The 19,976-nt window shown below is 41.9% G+C and overlaps 1 protein-coding gene across 1 annotated transcript in view; it reads right to left on the reverse strand.

The window, feature by feature from the left end:
• The window catches only part of PHF3 (PHD finger protein 3), a 59,694-nt gene extending 45,182 nt beyond the window's left edge, over nucleotides 1–14,512 (reverse strand). Inside the window, exons 1-2 of the mRNA XM_086631355.1 lie at nucleotides 14,484–14,512; nucleotides 1,427–1,695 (exon numbers count right to left, since the gene is read on the reverse strand). Coding sequence (XP_086487481.1) covers nucleotides 1,427–1,670 — 244 coding nt within the window. The 5' untranslated portion in view covers nucleotides 1,671–1,695; nucleotides 14,484–14,512. The remainder of the gene's footprint in view (nucleotides 1–1,426; nucleotides 1,696–14,483) is intronic.
• Between the last annotated feature and the right edge of the window lie 5,464 nt (nucleotides 14,513–19,976).

A 19,976-nucleotide genomic window follows, 5' to 3' on the forward strand; every position in this document is an offset into this window, starting at 1 on the left:
CTGCAGACAGCCTGAAATAGCAGCCCTCAAGTAAATGAGTTAGGTCACTTATTTTAACAGACAGCAACCTTAAAAATTAATTATTATTATTATATTTAAGTATCAATAGTATTAATTGTTGCACTGCTGATCAGTTCTAGGAGAAATATGTGCCAAAAAGCCCTCATAAGTCTCCCCATAACTTCCAAAATATCCAGCTGTACCCTATGAGTTAATTAGAAAATTTTAAATGCAGTGTAGGTTTACTGGAGGATGCACAGGCTGCAGTGTGAAACAAGAATCTGCATCACTGTTTTACTGGAAGGAAATAAAAAAATTACAGAGGAGGAATTTGGTTTAGTTGTGTACATTGTACAGTCTTATGTACATTAAGAGTGAAAGAATTTTGTTTGGTTAGTTACAGACAAAAATGTATAACGGTACAGACTACAGAAACAATCAACAAAAACTTTACAGATGATCTCAAATACAGTTCCACTAAAGTAGTAAAAAGTTCAAACATCTTGTTTTCGCTTTGTATCTCACTTTTTCATATTGCGTCAGTCAATATAATCTTAGATTTGGTTTTCCATATTGTAATACCACTTAATGTAGTGAAGGTGAGAATTTAGTCTGTTAATAGAAACAAAGTATGTATTATATCAGGAAGTTATCAAAATTTCCAGAAACAATTCATAAAAGCTACTAGAAAAAAAATTAAATGCTGATATAATCAGTTATCTACAACATTTTTCAGTAATGAACCTTAAAAAAAATATTTTTTTTTAAACTTCCAGCTAAATAAAAATAATATTAAGCATAGAGTATATTTTTGTCTCTTACACCAAATTCAATGTAATTATTCCAACTATTCATCAATAACTTTAGGGACTGTATACGTCTTTTTTCTTTTGATCTTCCAAAACTACTCCACAACTCCTAAGATTATTTTTATTTTGCTCGAAATTCATTCTGGATCAGGTGTTCCCAAACAGTAAACGAGAATTGCACTACCATTCTAGGGTTTTGTTTTAAGCCAACCAAAGCAAAACACTCAGAATCTGGTATCTGCCCAGTCCTAGAAGGCCTAGCACTAACAGAATAAATCTGAGGTCAGAGCAGTAATTTGTACAACTCACTCCTGCTGTTAATCCAGAATGACCGCATTTTTTTAAGACAACTATTAACTTCACTGATCAAGTACAGTACTTACACTAAAGAAATCACCTAAATTACTTCTGACTCAGATTAGGAGCCTTCCTCTATTGTTACGCGACCGAGTTAAAAAGAACTGCACATGGTTTACATGCCAGGCATGTAAGCAGCGCAACAAAAAGGGCAGGAAGGAGACAGAATCCCAAATTATTATTTCTACATTAAGAAAAAGGGTTGGTACTAGAGTATAACTGTATTTTAAATTGTAATCTTAAAAAATTGTAACATTTACCTGTTGAACAAGGCATCTGGAAATTGGGATCATTGCTATCCAAAACAGGCAAACAGAACTGGGCACTTGCAGATCCTAGCATAGGATCCTTATCGCTGAGCATGTTCTTCAGCGAATCCTCTAAGACATTTTGACTTGTACTAAAATCCTCACAGACTTCATTCTCCAGGTTGGATCCTAGAAATAGGGCATCATCTAAGTGTTCAGTAGGAATTAAATGGTTAAATGTATCAACTATATCCATGAAGACTCCTGTGTGTCTTTCAGCCCTATAGAAAGACAAGAAAAATACCATAAGAAAATAAGCTACAAATTGTAAAACACCTAAGAAACCAGCAAATTGTTTTGGCTGTTGTGTTTTATAAAGACTGCTTAAGGTATTTTAGAATTGTAACCAAAAAAAAAAAAAAAAATCTGCTTATGGCTTAGTATGGCCCATTACATATCTAAAAATCAATTCTCTAACTGACAATTTTTAAAAGAAATCCCATGCTAAGTTGATATAAACTCAGCTATAAGCATCAGAGTTCTGCCACTCCTACAGAGTGTGTAAAACAAGGGTTAACTAAAACACCTCCTTTCTAAAATTTGTTTAAACCTTAACCAATCCAAGGGAGTGGGACACCAGAGGGAAGACGAAATCAAGAACAAGCCAACCTGGTTAGCAGCACTATGGGCACACATCTTTCTTTACCTTTAAATGTAAACGTGTGGTCAGCTTCCACTAACATCACTGGAGCTGAGAAAGCTCAGGAGCCTGCCATACCAGGCCCAAAATTGAGAAGGATTGTATTTCTGTTCACAGAGGAACTACCAAGTACCTCATAACAAGTAACTATTTTTAAGCAGCAAGGCCTTATCTCCATTATTTTTCACTTATTACATTCCATAAAATTACAGAAATTTTGTATACAAATCTGACTTCAATCAAGCATAGGAGAATTCTAACGTGGCTTCAGAAAGGCCAGGAGCGTTTTAGAAACTTCAGTTTTGAGGTTTAGGTAAAACTTAAGGAACTGTATTCAAAGATAACACCTACATTTTACAAGCAGGGATTCCCCATCTTCTAGATTGCTACTTCGTGATATAGCAGATATGCAACTATAGCAGCAGAGATTCAACTAATAAGAACGTATAACTACACAACAGAATAGAAAAAGAGTCAGCAAAAATGTTCTTCAGAAGTTTAACATAGGCAGATACTTAAGAGTGGGGAGAGATAATTATAATAAATATGGTTACACAGGCAAGAAAAATGGAGAAGTGCAGTAGCACCTGGCTTGATCTGGCACACAGGAAAGTCTGCGAGACCAGTTTTGGTGCACACAAAACTATTCAAGCTTTTGGAAACAGAAAACCAGCATATGTTCTCTCCTGCTCCTTCCTTCATCATCCTTCTCCCACATATTAGGTAGGCTTACTTTTTTTGAATGAACGCATCAAAGGAAGAGGAGAAGCGAGATGTAGAGTTCGTAGTGCTTGAATTAATTCCTAGATTCCTACTCCAGCAACCTGGCACTAAATAAACCCAGTATCTACTCATGCTTACTAGAACAGTGAGTATGCTTCCTTATACACATTAATGGGACATTTCTGGTTTAGCAAACAGGGAAAATCCTAGCCATACATATATGTAAGAGCTCTGCTACAGTTTCAACCCTACTGATGCAATTCCTTTAATTTCATAAATTGACAAAAACTTGAGGTGAGCATGAAATACGTTTCATTTTGTGTTTGGTGGGTTGGTTTTTTTTTGTTTTTTTTTTTTTTAAAAAAGACGGTCTTTCTTCCTTCTCCCATAGGGCAGCTCAGAAGAAAACAACTGTCAGGTATGGCATTATGTCTTTGCAGAGCATGGTGTCTTTACATGGTATCTACACACTAACCATGACAAAGCACAACGTTTTACTGACCAAACAGCCAGCAAGAAGGAAAGTCAGGCCAAATCAGGTGCATTTAGTAAGTAGGTAACAGCCTTACAGCAGCAAGCATGTTATCATTTAAAAGCCCTCTATACCAAAAAATGGGCTATTTTTATCAAGTAATGCAGTACATCTGTATACACATCACACCGACTAGTACCTACAGCAGTCTACATTCTTTTCACAGTTGTCAACGTAATTTCCAAATTTGGCAACAAATAAAGCAGCAAACTAACAGCGGAAGTGCTATGCTACACTGTACAATCCATATTATGCCATGTAGTTACAACGATCAGATACTATACAGAACAAACCACAAGAGCTGCAGTAGCTCAAAGACAATAATTACAAATGACCCAATCTAGTACTTTAAAACACCTTTCTGTAATGACAGGGGTTTTTTTTTTTCATATTAGCATCACACAAGCACAAGAATAACAGACACAGGATAAAACGATGGTGAACCCTGCCAAGGACGCTGCAACAGAACACTCATGAAATACTGTAAGAAACTTTTTGTACCCAAAATTAGATACAAAAGAGTGGCAGGGACTTTGAACACATTTACAATAATATATCTCAAGTGTTTTCATGGATAGGAGGGGAACATTTACGTAACTGTCACTGAAACATTGCTGTTACCAAAGTAGTGCTGGCCACTTCATTAAGAGTAGTGTTGAGTAGCAAAGCTCAAAGAGAACGTTAGCTCTTGCTACAAAAATTGCTGCTGACAGAAACTAACCTCTGTCTTCAGCAAAGCGATGAAAAGAGAACACCTACTTTACAAGACAACCATGAAGCCATTCAGAATATTAAAAGCACTGCAAAATAACTTTCAAAGCAACTATATATGTAATGGCCACAGCCACCTTCAATGACACCTAATTAGGTATTAAAAAATTTTAGAGGAATTTTATTGAAAGCTTTATTTCTGGAGCATAAGTCAATGATTAAGTGTCAGTTCTATCCAAATTTTGCATGAAAAAGTCACTATAAGGATATAAATAAAGTGGTTTTGCATAAAAAAATCCTACCACAACAAAATCTAAGATTAAATTATTTTAAAAACTGTAGAACAAATTCTTAGAGGGGTTATGCCAATCAAGTCCAAGGAATCAAAATTTTGCTTTACCTGGTTCAAGACACCACTGTTCAATTCTTTACACAACTTGTACAGTACCAAGCTTAGAAAACTATTTCTAGCATTACTAGATTAACTATCACACGAACTGCAGAATCTCCAGAGACTGACAATGAAAGATACACTTCCTGCTATACAGTCAATTGCTAGAAATAGTTGCTACCAAAAAAAACCCACAATTATTCCCGCACACAATGCCTAAAATGCATGAATGCTATGATCTTACTGGCATCTCAGAGACATGATGCGATGAATCCTACAACTGGAGTGTTGGAATGGAAGGATATAGACTCTTAAGGAAGGACTTGCAGGAGGAGGTGCCACCTTCTATGTCAATGACCAGCTAGAGTGCATGGAGCTCTGCCTAGGGACAGATGAGGCGACAACTGAGAGTTTATGGGTCAGGATTAAAGGGAGGGCAGGGATAGGAGAGACATTATAGCCAGAGTCTGCTACAGGTCACCCACCAGGAAGACTGAGTGGATGGCACCCTCCATAGACAGAAAGGAGCAGCCTCACATCTCCTCATAGGGACTTCAACCACCCCAATATCTGTTGGAGGGACAATAGCAGGGCATAAGCAATCCAGGAGGTTCCTGGAACGCACTGATGATAACTTTCTTCTCCAAATGATAGAGTAGCCAATGAGGAGAGGTGCTATGCTGGACCTTGTTCTCACCAACAAGGAGGGGATGGTGGGGAATGTGAAGCTCAAGGGCAGCCTTGGCTGCAGTGATCATGAAATGGTGGAATTCAAGATGCTTAGGAAGGCAAGGAGGGCAATCAGCAAGCTTACTATCCAGGACTCCAGAAAAGCAGACTTTAGCCTCTTCAGAGATCTGCTTGGTGAAGTGTACCATGGGATAAAGCCCTGGAGGGAAAAGAGCCCCAAGAAAGTTGGTTAATATTCAAGGATCACCTCCTCCAAGCTCAGGAGCGGTGCATCCCGACAAAGAGGAAGTCGGGGAAAAAAAAACACCAGGAGGCCTGCATGGACGAACAAGGAGCTCCTGGACCAACTCAAAAACTAAAAGGAAGCCTACAGAGGATGGAAGCAAGGACAAGTAGCCTGGGAGGAATACAGAGAAATTGTCTGAGCAACCAAGGTTCAGGTTAGGAAAGCTAAAGCCCTGATAGAATTAATTCTGGCCAGGGATGCCAAAGGTGACAAGAAAAGCTTCTACAGGTATGTCAGTGGTAAAAGGAGGACTAGGGAAAATGTGGGCCCTCTCCAGAAGAAAATGGGAGACCTGGCTACCCAGGATATGGAGAAGGCTGAGGTACTTGACGACTTTTTCATCTCAGACTTCACTGCCAATTGCTCTACCCATACTACCCAAGTCGCAGAAGGCAAAGGCAGGGACTGGAGAATGAAGAACCACCCATTGTAGATCAGGTTCAAGACCATCTAAGGTCTTGAAGCACAAGTCCATGGGATCTGATGAGATGCATCTGCAGATCCAGAGGGAACTGGCAGATGAAGTTGCTAAGCTACTATTTACTATATCTGAGAAGTCATGGCAGCCTGGTAAAGATCCCACCGACTGGAAAAGGGGAAACATAGCCCCTGTTTTTAAAAAGGGAAAAAAGGAAGACCCAGGGAACTACAGGGCAGTCAGTCTCACCTCTGTGCCTATCAAGATAATGGAGCATCTGCTGGATGCTCCTGGAAACTATGCCAAGGCACACGGAAAATAAGGAGGTGATTGGTGACAGCCAACATGGCTTCACTAAGGACAAATCATGCCTAACAAATTTGGAGACCTCCTACGATGGGGTTACAGCATTGGTGGATAAGGGAAGAGCAACTGACATCATCTACCTGGATGTCTCCAAAGCATGTGACACTGTCCGGCATGACATCCTTGTCTCTAAACTGGAGACACATGGACTTGACGGATGGATCACTTGGTGGATAAGGAATTGGCTGGACGGTCGCACTCAAAAGAGTTGTGATCGATAGCTCGATGTCCAAGTGGAGACTAGTGACAAATGGCATTCCTCAGGGGTTGGTTACTGGGGCTGGTACTATTTAGTATCTTTGTCAGTCACATGGACAGAGGGATCAAGTGCACCCTCAGCAAGTTTGCAGATGACACCAAGCTGTGTAGCATGGTCGACACGCTGGAGGGAAGGGATGCCATCCAGAGGGACCTTGACAGGCTTGAGGGGTGTGGGCCTGTGTGAACCTCATAATGTTCAACAAGGCCAAGTGCAAGGTCCTGCACATTATTCAGAGCAATCCCAAGCACAAAAGCAGGCTGGGCAGAGAACAGATCAATAGCAGCCCTGAGGAGGAGAACTAGGGGGTGTTGGTTGAGGAGAAGCTCAACATGAGCGGGCAATGTGCACTGGCAGCCCAGAAAGCCAGCCATATTCTGGGCTGCATCCAAAGAAGCGTGGCCAGCAGGTCGAGGGAGGTGATTCTGCCCCTCTACTCTGTTCTCATGAGACCCACCACCTGGAATACTGCATTCAGCTCTGGAGTCCCCAACACAAGAAGGGCACGGACCTGTTGGAGTGGGTCCAGAGGAGGGCCACAAAGATGATCAGAGGACTGGAGCACCTCTCCAATAAAGACAGCCTGAGGGAGTTGGGGTTGTTCAGTCTGGAGAAGAGAAGGCTCCAGGGAGATCTTATAGCAGTCTTCCAGTACCTAAAGGAGGCCTACAAGAAAGCTGGAGAGGGATATTTCACAAGGGTATGGAGTGATAGGAGAAGGGGCAATGGCTTTAAACTGAGAGTCAATTTAGATAACATATAAGGAAGAAATTTTTCACTCTGAGGGTGTTAAGGCAACGGAATGGATTTAAATGGATTTAAACTGGGAGTAGATTTAGGTTAGATATAAGCAAGAAATTCTTCACTGTGAGGGTGTTAAGGCAATGGAACAGGTTGCCCAGAGAAACTGTGGATGCACCATCGCTGGAAGTGTTCAAGGCCAGGTTGGATGGGGCTCTGAGCAACCTGGTGTAGTGGAAGGTGTCCCTGTCCATGGCAGCGGGGTTGGAACCACATGATCTTTAAGGTCCCTTCCAACCCTAAACATTTTATAGTTCTATCATTTTTGAATGGTTTATTTTGCACTTGAAACATTTCATACAGCAGGAAAAATAGCCAGAGGTATAGGTAGAAACACAGTTAAGTTTTGCATGGTCACTTATTTCCAAAGATAACTCTAATCACGTTCCCCTGGAACACAGCTCTGTCCTCCACTTGAACCCTAAAGGCCAGTGGCTTGGCATCACACACAGCAAAATTGCACATACCAAGCATACTCCCATCGTGCAATAATTCAAAGGTGTTTTCCCACTGGGTAGTTAATCAGAAGCAACAGAATATGCAAAGTCTCATGTATGGAGAACCAGCAAGAAGAGGAGGAGCAAACAACAGAGGTGGAAATTCCAGACAGGCTCAGCCTGGACAGTTGTGAAACTTCTCCCACCCACTCGCTCCTGGAGCATCAGGGCATGCATTGAGACTGCTGCAACACACAGCACAGCAAGATACAGGAGAGCGAGTGCAATGAGATCTGACTATTAAGAAAAGCTAAAGGTATAAGAGAGCATTCACCTCAATTCCTTAAATAAAGTAGATTTCTCTTCTGCTTTTGCCACTGATTTGTTTCAATCAGCCTCCCACTGCAACAATAGGTACTCACAGAAGTAACCCACCAACCAAAATCTGTCAGTATTAAGAGGTCCATCACTAAAACTAACCCTGTTAAACAGAAAAAGTATGTCAGTTAAACATGACTTCCAGAATTTCTCCCACATTATGTTTACAATTTCTCCTACATTATGTTACAATTTCTACAAAGAAATTACAACAAAATCTCTTCATGCTTTCAACATAATTTTCGTTTTCAGTCTGAGACTTCCAGTTTATAAAACTCATTTTTTTCAGTAGTTGAATTAGTTTAATTAAGTACATCATAATATTGCCTCAAATCCTAACAAATATCGGTATGAAAGAAACATGCTGTAGGATCTGATACGGCAGATTTTTATCTTGTCCTCACTTACTACTTTTTCATTGCATCTCTAGCAGCCCTAAATGACTCTCCAAATAAAAGATAAATAGCCAGAATGATCACTAAGGAAAGAAACTGAGATCACAAACAAGCATATCCTTTCAAACTAACCTTAGAGGGGAAGGAAGACTAATATCTGAACAAGAGATACTGTACACTTTAAGGTTTCACATTGTTTAGTTTGTCTGTGAAAGTGATAAAAAAAAAAGACTGCAGTTCCTGTTGTATTATTTTCTCATCAGAACAGAGCAAAACAGTTTGCTGGAGATATCCAGCTGCATCAGTATGTCTCTACCATCTTATCTAAAACCCACCTCAAGCAGAGACGATCACAAATTGTTTCTACCACTACAAGTCCCAAGTGTTTCTTAGCTGATGTACAGGCCAAGCATACTGTGTATTTGACTGCCTTCTAAATTAAGTCTCTCAAACACTAGATATATGCAAGTGTTTAGTTTTCCAACAACATGTTTGGACTTTCATTAAATATATTTGCCTTGATATTTTATTATTTTCCTTTACATACGCTTTGTTCAGTTTTAATAGTATTCCTACACCATTTATTTTCCTAAGTGAAAGTTAGGCTTCACACTTCTAAATAACGTTTACTGTAATTACTTTCTCTCCTCCTCTCTCTGTCCAGGGGGTGACTTTCATATACTAGTTTACATTTTAAACTTGACTTTCGTGTACTAGTTTATATTCTAAACTAAAGAATATAAAATATAAGTTCCTGTATTTTCAATGATTGTCAATTTACCAAGAAATCTGGTTTATGAAAGTCTTCAGAAACTGGACTTCAGAAAAATAAAGTATTTCTACAAAGAAATTAAAACAAAACAAAAGCTTAAATTGGGAACCAGGTGAGGTTAAAATCTGAAGGAACTTAACCAAAGAAAGGAAAAAAGCTCGTACTGCTTATTTAGGATACTCAAAATCCTAGATGTTGAAGATCTCATCTACTTTACTGACCTACCTGAATCAGTGAGTTTGAAGCTGCTGAAGATAGCATAGTAACATTACAATTCCTTCCATTTGATTTGTGTACCTTTCTGAATAGTGTCTGTTGCTTCCAATTCACTGAATGTGGCTAGTGCTTTTAAAAGCTCTTGTAAATCTCGTTATTGACCAGACCAACTTGGAAATATTGCAACATGCAAAACATAAGACCTGGTCTGTTGTCCTGTAAACACCTTCCTTCACCTTATGCACTCCAAATGACTCAGAGCAAGGACTAGCCCTAACAAAAGTAACTGACTCCATAAAAAAAAAAACACGTACTACGTTTATTTCTTCAAGCAGTAGTAATAAATGCTGGCCAGAAAAGGAACAGAGCTATTTGGATGAAGAGCATCTTAGACGTCAAAACAAATGGGAAAAGCTGACTCAGCACTGTCACAGAGGAATGAAATAAAGTAACAAACTGGCAAAAACTTTTCCACAAAAGAAGGAAACTGCCCCTTAATTGACATGAAGTTAGCTAACAACATAGGCAGTCTAAAAAAAAAAAAATTAATTCCTAGCCTGAGTCTTTTGGTAATTACTGTACCTAAACAGAGCACTAAAGGAATCAAATGTCCATCTTAGTTCAGTGGAGCTGTGATGTCAGACCACCCCATGCGCCCACTAATACCTTGACACTTAAAACCCACCTACCAATCAATGTCACTCCAAAGTGCTGATGCTGAGCACAGGCAAGATTCACTATCATCCTCCCTCTTCCTTGTACACAAAACCTTAAAGTTTAAAGTCACAAGTCCCTAACTGAATACTAATACTACGTTACCATGTGTCCCTGTTTTAAGCACCAGAAGTTGCATTCATTCTTAAAACATTAATGGATATTTGTCGTGGTTTAGGTGGCTCCGGACACCAAACTCCTCACAGCCGATCACTCACCCTCCCCCACCGCCCCGGGGATGAGGAAGAGAATTAAAGGAGAAAAGGGAAAGAGACCCGTGGGTTGAGATAAGAACAATTTACTACTACTGCTACTAATACATAAATATTAGCACCAAAAGCCACAACCAAGACCCAGGTCCTCCATAGGAACAGATATTGGCCAACAGAGCTCACAGTCCAAACGCATCATGGGATAAAAAGGGAAATCAATACCAGACAGTGCAGCAGGGGCAGAGTCGGTAAGAAAACCTCAACTTTGCAGCTCTCGCGCTGATGCACTTTATACTCTGGTGCACACTGGCTCAAATCCCACCATCTAAGGCAGTCTTCAAGAATTAAATTAACTGACAAAACATTTTTGACAGGACAAGCAATTTGATTTATGAGCATATGACTTGCAATATAGCCACCAAAACATCTTTAGAACTGTTAAAACTTCAGTGTCTTTTGATCGAATATGGTTTGCTGAGCTTCAGCCTTGAAGCATCATCAAATTTGATCTTTCTCCTTCGCCCATCTGCCATCAAACAGGACACTGTCAAAGACCTGCCTAACAGCAACAGGTACTCAGCAGTTTTATTTGAAACATCAATATTGCTGTGAAGGAGGCCGAGGTACACTAACAGAGCCGCATGCCAGAAACAGCAACCTGTAAGTATCCATTTGCCACCTGTTCCTTTATTTAAATCCTCTATTTATTATATTAATTTCTCATTTAAAATTAAAGATTTAGCTTTTAGTGGCACCAAAGCCCTGCCACACATCAAAGAACAAGAAATGTAAATCTGAGCATTTCATTCGTTCTTAGCAGTTCTTCTATGCTATTTTTGTGTTCCACTCACAGTAAAGTCTTCAGACACTAACTGATCCGAATCTCAACGCCCTGTTACTGAAATCTCAATAGTCTGACACATCAAATAATAACTACATCCCCAACCCTATCTATAATCTGAAGGTACATGCTGCTCCTCTCACTGACACAGCAAATCCCTTACTACTTCCTATCGCAGTATGTGAAAGAAGAGCAGACAGTTTGAGATACTTATTAAACCTTCGCTAGCCAAAATAATTACTTTCACCAGTCAGAACTGTACCTCATTTCAGTGAACAGGACGAAAAAGTAAATTTCAAAGGATTTAATTCTAAGACAAAAAAGCGCATAAAAAGTAGACAGAAACCTTTTCTTAATCATACAAGATAACTGTTACTTTTGAACAAAGTAACCTCTCCTCAAAAAATACATATTCCTCACCCCCACTTTAAAGCTAGAAGAGGCACAAAATGCCGCACTAGAAGTTGTGTTCTGTCACAAAAAAGTCTTTACATTGCAAAATCTTTCAAATGTATTTCATAACGTAGACTGTTCTCCTTTGCTGGACTGTCCCATCAATGAATACTCTTGAATCCCACAAAAATTAAGCATAATCCAAAATTATACCCCATTTTATTAATCTCTCCATCACTGCATATATCTCTAGAATTGGTAAGCTCACTACCAAGAGACACTTCCCTGAAAAGACAAGGACAGATCATTTTTCCACTACTACTGTTACACTCTTGAACTCTTTCCCACTCTCAAGTTCCTCAAGAATTGTTTCAAATATTTTCAGCTAGAACAAAGTATAAACATTAAGCTGTGTAACAGGTTACACCGATTATTTGTCAGTCACCTCAGATAGAAAAATTTAATCTGTAATACCTTTTGAATTTCTCAATGTCTCTCTGATAACGATTAATTTGGGAACATACATTACAATTAGTTTTTTTTCAGAAATAGTTAGAAGCTTAATGGCTAAGCCTTGTGAAGTTTTCCACAGAAATATACCATCCATCATGTAGCTATACTGACACTACTCAAACAGATGTCACAAGCTGTCCATATTTTTCAGTTTCTGCTGCCATATAATGAACACTCATATCCCAATTTAGTGGACTTTGTCATTGCTACTTCATAAAATTACCTTTCAAAATATTTCTTTTGCCCTAAAAAAAAAAGTTTGACATAATACACCAGAATAATGTAATAAAACAATGAATCTTTATTATTTCCTACAAATAATTTATTTCCCCTTCATATTTTTAAGACTTGGATTTAACAATATATAAGATGACCAGGGAAAATTATTTTTTTTAAATAAAAACTTCATTAAAATAAAAGCTAAAAAAATTCATACAGCATATATCAGCTCAACTCTTTGCACAACATGAGTAGTACTCCATGAGGTGGATCTACATCTTGTAAAAAGAGGAGGTCACAGAAGAACGGCAGACAATAATTACAGACTTTTTAGAGCTTTTGTTTTCTTAGAAACACCTTACCACTGTGCTGAATTACTTCAATTAACTATACTGAATTAGATCTAGCCAACACCATTTGTAGTGAGGTGCCCTTCCAGCTGCTTGAAATTCATGAGGGTTTGCAAACATAAAACACACATAAAAACTGAGTAACAGGTAACGACAGCTGAAAAAAAATCTGTGTTGAGAACTCCATATTTATATGTATAATCCTTAAAGCTAACCACAGAAATTAAAACCAGAAGCTACTTTGTAAAGCAAAAAGAGAGCTGAGCAGCAGTTTGACTGTGGGCTACACACTAAGTGTAAAAACCATTCAAAGTTAAATTATTCCAAGAAATATAAAATCCAGGTTTTCAAGATCTCCCTCACAGTGTGTCCTGAACCTTAACATACTGATAAGCAAAACAAACCATGAATCAGCTGTGTTAAAGAGATGCCATATGTTTATCATCCTTACGTTTAATCCTGCAATATTTCCACTGTTTAGTAACGTCAGCATCCATCTTTATAAAAGCAGACATATAGAAATTACATAATGGATTAACAGCCACATAAAAGACACCACCACAACTACAACTGGTACAGTACAGCTGTTGTCATCCCCTGTTCCTGCCTTCCTTTCCTCACTTTTATGCTTCATTCTGCAGGCTATTTCTAACAACTCAACCTACAATGGACAGCGTGCTCCTCTTCTAATGGCTACAACAGGTCTCCATTGTGCAGACCACATAGAAAGCGCAATCGCATGAGCAATAGCTCTTCTAAAGCCTTATAGATATTAATTACTTGCATTCCACTATTAAGCAAGAAGTGAGGATACGCTGCCTCGGAAGAAGCATCTCGTCCAAGAAAAGGATCCGGAAATACCACTAGGCCACTGAATCCCCGGGTACCACCAAGGACCACGTTTTCTCCTTCGCTTCCTACAGTGGGTACTATACACAAGAGTTAAACACAGAAATTGTTGATGATGCTAAGTTTGAGAGACGGGAGGAGGAGCCCGGAACAGGTCAGACCAATAGCAGGAAGACAGCAGGGTCTAAATTGGTGTTTGTTCCTTAGGTTTGTATGGGGCAAGAAAGCACCAGCGGCTCCAGAAGTGACAAGGGACAAGCACTGCCAAGAACGGGCAAGGCGTAATAAACGCGGGGCAGGGAGGGCGGTGCGGAAAAGCCGGCGGCAGCAGCACGGCTCCGGGCAGGGAGCCTGCGGCAGGATTTCGCACGGACGCCGAGGCGGGCAGGGACGGGAGAGGCCGCCGCAGGCAGCGAGGAAACGGCCAGAGCGCCATGTCAGGCAGCAGGGTGAGGAGCCCGGGACCCGGCCGGCCCGGGGCCCGCGGGCCGCCGCCTCCGCAAGGTCAGCGTCGGCGCCACGGGGCCGCGCCCGGGCAGAGCGGAGCAGCCGGGGCTCGGCCGGCGGGCGCCCCTGAGGCCTACACCCAGATCGCGGGCCGCCACTGCGCCAGGGCCAGCGGCAGCACCGCCTCCGCGCCCAGCCCGTGCCGGCGGCGCCGCGGCGGAAGCAGGCCGCGCCCCACCCGGGCCAACCCGCCGCGCCGGGCCTCGCCGCCAGGCCAGGCCAGGCCGGGCTAAGCCAGGCCGCGGCCCCGCCGCCGCCGCAGCAGGCCCAGCCCAGCCCTGCCCGCCCGCCGCGCCCCGGCGAAGGCAAGGCGAGGCCGCGCAACGCGACGGGCCCCTTCGCCCTCCCCCCTTTACCCGCCGCAGCCCGCGGCGCGGCCCGGCGGCGGTAACTCACCCTGCTCCGCCGCCCAGCGCTGCCCCGGAGCCGCGGAAGAAGGACGCGGCGGCCGCGCCGAAGGGAGAGGCAGCGGCGCGCGCAGCCCCGCGGCCTGTGGGGAGCGGCGGTGCGCGCGGGTTCCCGTCCGCCGGCGCCCGTGGCCCCGCCCGGCCCCGCTCCGTTCGGCCCGGCCCGGCTCGCCGTGCCGGCCGCGTGCCCGCTGCCCCGTAGGCGCGCCCCCGCGGCGTCAGGCGAGCGGCGCCGCGCCGGGCCCGAGCACTCACGTGACGGCGCTGTTTACCGGGGGGAGGGAGGCGGGAGCGCCGCTGCGCAGGCGCCGCGCCGGGCCGAGTCAGGCCGGGCTGGGGGCGGCTCGGAGCGCGGCGGCGGCGCGGCGGGCCGGCCGGCCGGCGTGAGGGGCAGAGCGGTGTGTCGGGTACTCTGTGCCGCCTCCCGGCGAGGCCCGCTGCGCTGGGGCATAACTGCGCTCACGGCCCGCTGCCCGTGCCAGGTGCCGCGAAGGCGCCGTCGCCGGAGCCGCCCTCCGTGGCTCACCCGGGGGGTCCCGGGCACCCTCACCGGGGTGGGGGGCCGGAACAGTGAGACGCGCCGGTCGGCGGCCCCGCTGCCGCCGCAGCTGTGCGGGCGGGGCCGTGCGCCTGGCAGGCCTCGGCCTGCGGGTCGGCGGAGGCCGCCGGGAGGGCCTGCCCTTCACACCCGGTCGGCTGTCGCGCTCGCTGGGGCCGCCCGGCCCGGCCCCGCTCGGACGGGTGCGCGTCATTCTGCGGCCGTTGTCTGTACATGGCAGCTGCCACCCATCCCGGTGCGGTCCGTGCTAGCGCAGCCTGCTCGTTGACAATCCTTCCTGGGCGCCGGCGGCCCTGGGCAGGTCCCTTCGGCTCCCGGTGCAGCGGGTTCATCGGTCGCTACAGGTTGAACAGGGACCGTGTCCGGCGCCCGTCGGTCCCGGGGGAACCTGTCTGATGCCGCTTCTCAGCGCACAGGTTTTCTCCTCGGCCTTCTCCTTTTTCTGGTAACGATTTCTCCATGAGCGCTGTAGGTACCTGAGGCACATCCTCACCAAACGGGCTTTTATGATGCGAGTTTATTAGGTCGTCAAAATCTCAAGTAATAGAGTGCCTAATCGAAGAAAAAGACTCTCTATTTTTAATTATAGCATTAGTTAAATGCAACGTAAGTTATTCTCCTTCCAGCCGGATGGCTGGTATTAAGTGCGGTACTGGGGTTTTATTGCATATATCAAGTTTCAAATTAATTACATCCCCAAAAGAGAAACAGATTTTGAACATTATATCTAACAATCAAGTCTTCTGCATGGCTGTATATTAGCACTGCCTTTACATATTCCGCATATTCTGTAATGAAATGCAAACGTTTTGTGATGTCAGGACAAAAAAAAATAAAAAGGTGAGGAAGTTAAGACGGATTGTTTTTCCTCTTCTTTCTTCTTTTCTATTCTGAGTCTTTATGATGCGTGTTCTTAGAGCCTTTTGTGGTGCCATAAAAGCTGAAATACATTAAATGTTTCTCTTTCTACCATCAAAGTACAAAAGGAGCCTTTAAACTGAAGACACGGTAACACAGTGACATTTTCAGCCGCTACACACCATAGTTGCAACAAGACGCAATTGAAACAACACGGTTTTTAACCCACTCAAACCTTTTTGTCTCTGTCCTTCTTAAATCACCTTTATGCAAATCACCACAAGGTTTTTTTTTCCCTATTTCTTCCTATGCTTTCCCAGTTTCAGAAGTTCTCTCTCCTTTCCAAGGCAAGCATCTTTAAAAAAATACTGCCTTTTTACAATGACGCAGAACTGAGTTACTGGGCTGATGGGACTAATTTTTTCACAGGCTTTTCAGACAGTCTTACAACAAGGCACTAAACCTGTGATACGTTGTTGAGATTATACTAAGAAATTACTGTCTGAAGTGAAATTCAGTTAAACACATTTGCATCCCGCTACATCACACGAGTTTTCTGGCATTCAACCCTTTTGATCTCATCACTTTTGACACGAGCATCAAAGCACTGCTAGTAATCTGATCATTGTCCATCGTCCTATTCAGTTCTTTCTTTACACTTTCAAAAGTCACATAACTCCAGTGACCCATCTCAGTTTAACAGAGTTTGTATACTTCTCTTGCCATGACCCATGCCGTGCCAGTCCCTTCGTAGCCACAATTGCCTGTCACATATGTAGTAAACTTGCCCACCTGTAGCCATGTTGTGGTTTAATTTATCACTTAAAAAAAAAACAACAAACAAACAAACAACCCAAACTCAACAGAAAAAGAAAACACAGCAACAGACAATTTAATAGGTATTACAAGATACTTGTATACAATGACAGATCAGCTATACACAATTACAACTGCACCATCTGCTATCTTTCCTAGCAATGTTTTTATCATGTCATCCTTTTGCACATGAGCTACTTGGTAGTAGTCCAGATCTTGCAAGTTGTTTCTATTGGAAAGCAACCTATTTATTTTCAGGAAACCGTCTACCAGTGCCCTGAACACAAGAGAAAGCAGCAGCAGCAGAAGGCAGTTTCTTTGCGTATAGTTCCAAGTCTCTTTTTCAGTCTCAACTCTTTCCAAGAGGTTCGTGAATGATTTTCCTTACAGGCCTTCCCTGCCCCTCTATGTTTGTTTCCAAACAGTATTTTTGAAAATATGCTATACACAGTCAGATATTGTACTGATCTTAAACATGGCTCACTTTTGAGTGTTAATTACTAGTTCTGAAGTTGTCAAATGTAGGAGGGAATTAGATGGCTCCATACGCTTATCTGGATAAAGAAGTCCTTGGGCATGGTAGCAGACTAACAGGTTTTCTCCCATGCTGCAGGGTAGTATTTGCCACTGTCAAAAGCTGAGATATGTTTTAGCAGTAGGCCAATAACAATTCAAGCAAAGTCTTACAGGAACATTTTTTTTTTTTTTTGGCTGGGTATGTCTATTTGAATTTTCTCTAGATACTTGATTTAAATGATGTAAATGATGCAACCCGAGGGTTGCATTTATTTTGTAAATTATGTAACTTCTTAGAATGTCATACAAAGCAGAATTAGACCTCTGAAAGATGTACTACAGCAGCAGTTGCATTTGTCTGCCAAATTTACAACACTGGACAAGCTTATTTTTTCCTGCTGTTTTCTGAAAAGTCATAAATATTACATTTGCGCCTCTTAATAATGAGGTAACGGCCTTTTGTACCACATTCGCCATGATTTTTCCAAGAGTGAACAGCAGAATGCCTGTTCACAACATCCAGGATTTGCCAATATCAATAGTTCAGGAATCTCCACAGTTAGCTCACGTCAAGCCTATTGGATGTAAATCATTGTGAACTAGTATCCTTAGCAAAATTTAAAACTGTTACTTCATTGGATCTTTTCTATTTCTTGTTGTAGTAAGAATTCTTTGACTTTTTCAAATGCAGAACACTAACAGCCAATAATCTACAATTTTCTAGTCCCATAGTGAAAACGCCCATCTTTTTATTAAGACTATCTGATTTGGACACTATTTTTCCTTTCATTGCCCACCTTTCTTTGCTTTAGATAGTACAGGAACTGTGACATATTCCACTTTACCCACTTTCCGCCGAGTTTAAGATAACATCATTGTCTTTCCCCACATAAAGACTTATTAGCAGCTGCCAGTCGTCGGATCAAACGGCAGTTCCACGTCATGCCTTAGAAAGCAGCAGAAAACCATTCAGTTCCACGGGTGAAAGGGACGGTGGATTTTAAAACAGACAATGCAGCTTGGTGAACAAAGGCAAGGTTCTGAAGACAAAGGATGTTTAGCCATTGACTGGATGACTAAGGGCAGATTTTAGTAGAGATACGAAATGTACAGAAGCTACAAGCTATTTATTAAGAATTATCCAACAGAATACGCAGATTCAAGACTGGAAGAAGACACTTTATCCCAGAAAACAAGACGGAGTTGCAATTATTTGCAGAAATTTGTATAAACAAGGAAAAAATATTCCTTGAGTTAAGTTTTGGAGCGCTAGAGGAAAACAAACTACAATAGCTAGCACAAAACAGGCCTTTGAGACTTATCTCCCAAACTAGTTTGGGCAGTTGCCTGTGGAACTGCTGCTAGAGTTACTAATCCTCTGAATACCTGAAATTTCACTCCTTTTCACCTTAATTTTTGTGTTCTGTGGAGACTATCATACGGTGGTAAATGATTGTAAGAAATAATTTTATTTTGAATAAATGCTTATTTGATAATTTATCAGGGCCTTTTTTTTTTCTGTATATTCATAAGGTGAGATCTAAAAGAGCATCAATTATTTTTTAAAAAATTAATTCATATAAGTAATTTTATATATATATTCCTATAGCTTTATTCATATGCGTTGTAGTGTGTACATGATATATGTTGAATCTGTACAAGTTTTCTGTAAGGCTGTTTTCTGACTTGTGAGATTTCACCTCTGCTTTTCCAGTAAGGCTGAGCATTCTGTTTCCTTTTGCACACATGTTCTCCATGCATCCCTACACTCTATGTCTGTTCAATAACGAGTTGTCTTAAGTGTTTTTGCTGCCAACGAGTGTGATACTGCATCAGGTAGCAGGGACATGGGCATGGTGCTGGAAGTACAGACTGGCAATATGCCTTTTTTGCTGGGATTGCTGAATTGTGAGGCTGTTCTGTTGAATATGAGAGCACAGAACCAAGAGACCTTAAGGTGACCACTGTACTGAAATAAGTGAATTGTTTCTTAATCCCATGTTTCTAGGTAAAGAAAAATGTAAATAAAGACTAAGGAAAAATGCAATAAAATAAATTCATTTATGAATGAAGGATATATGATCACTCTGGAAAGCAAAATCAAATGAAAGACCTTGAAAGATTCAAAGTTTTGATTTGATATTGCTAAAAGTCCTCCAGGCTGTTGGAGAAGAAATCTTATTAAGGGCGCACCCTTTAGTTTGAATTCAGCCGTCTTGGACAAACATAACAAGGACTGTGCATGCCATTCTGATCTTCCTTAGTAAGCACAATCCTTGATCATATTCCAGGCTTTATATAATACTATTGACTAGTTATATATATGTTATTTTTAATATATTATATATAGGCTTACATATTATGTATTGTATATTTATTATTATATATTCATATACAAAAAAATGCAGTTCCCAAATCAATTGTTGAGAAATTCCACTCAACCTCTCTCCAGCCTTCCGTTATTATCTGTTATTGTCTTCTACTTTTTCTACCTTAAAACTGCCCTACAAAATCTTCTACAGTTTAACTGATAATTCTCATATGACATAATGACCTCTGGAAAATCCATTCTGCATTTTATTCCACCTATGTTTTTCCCCTCAGAATTTGTCATTATTATCACAGGCCCAAAGCTGCCCTACAAATATTTTCCCCATTCTTATGTATAAATGCTGAACTTGCTAATCTCCAACGATACAGTACTGTGTTTGCGGTCTGAGTGAGTGGGAACCT

Source organism: Tauraco erythrolophus, chromosome 2 (genome assembly GCF_009769465.1).
Source record: "Tauraco erythrolophus isolate bTauEry1 chromosome 2, bTauEry1.pri, whole genome shotgun sequence".
Classification (NCBI taxonomy): domain Eukaryota; kingdom Metazoa; phylum Chordata; class Aves; order Musophagiformes; family Musophagidae; genus Tauraco; species Tauraco erythrolophus.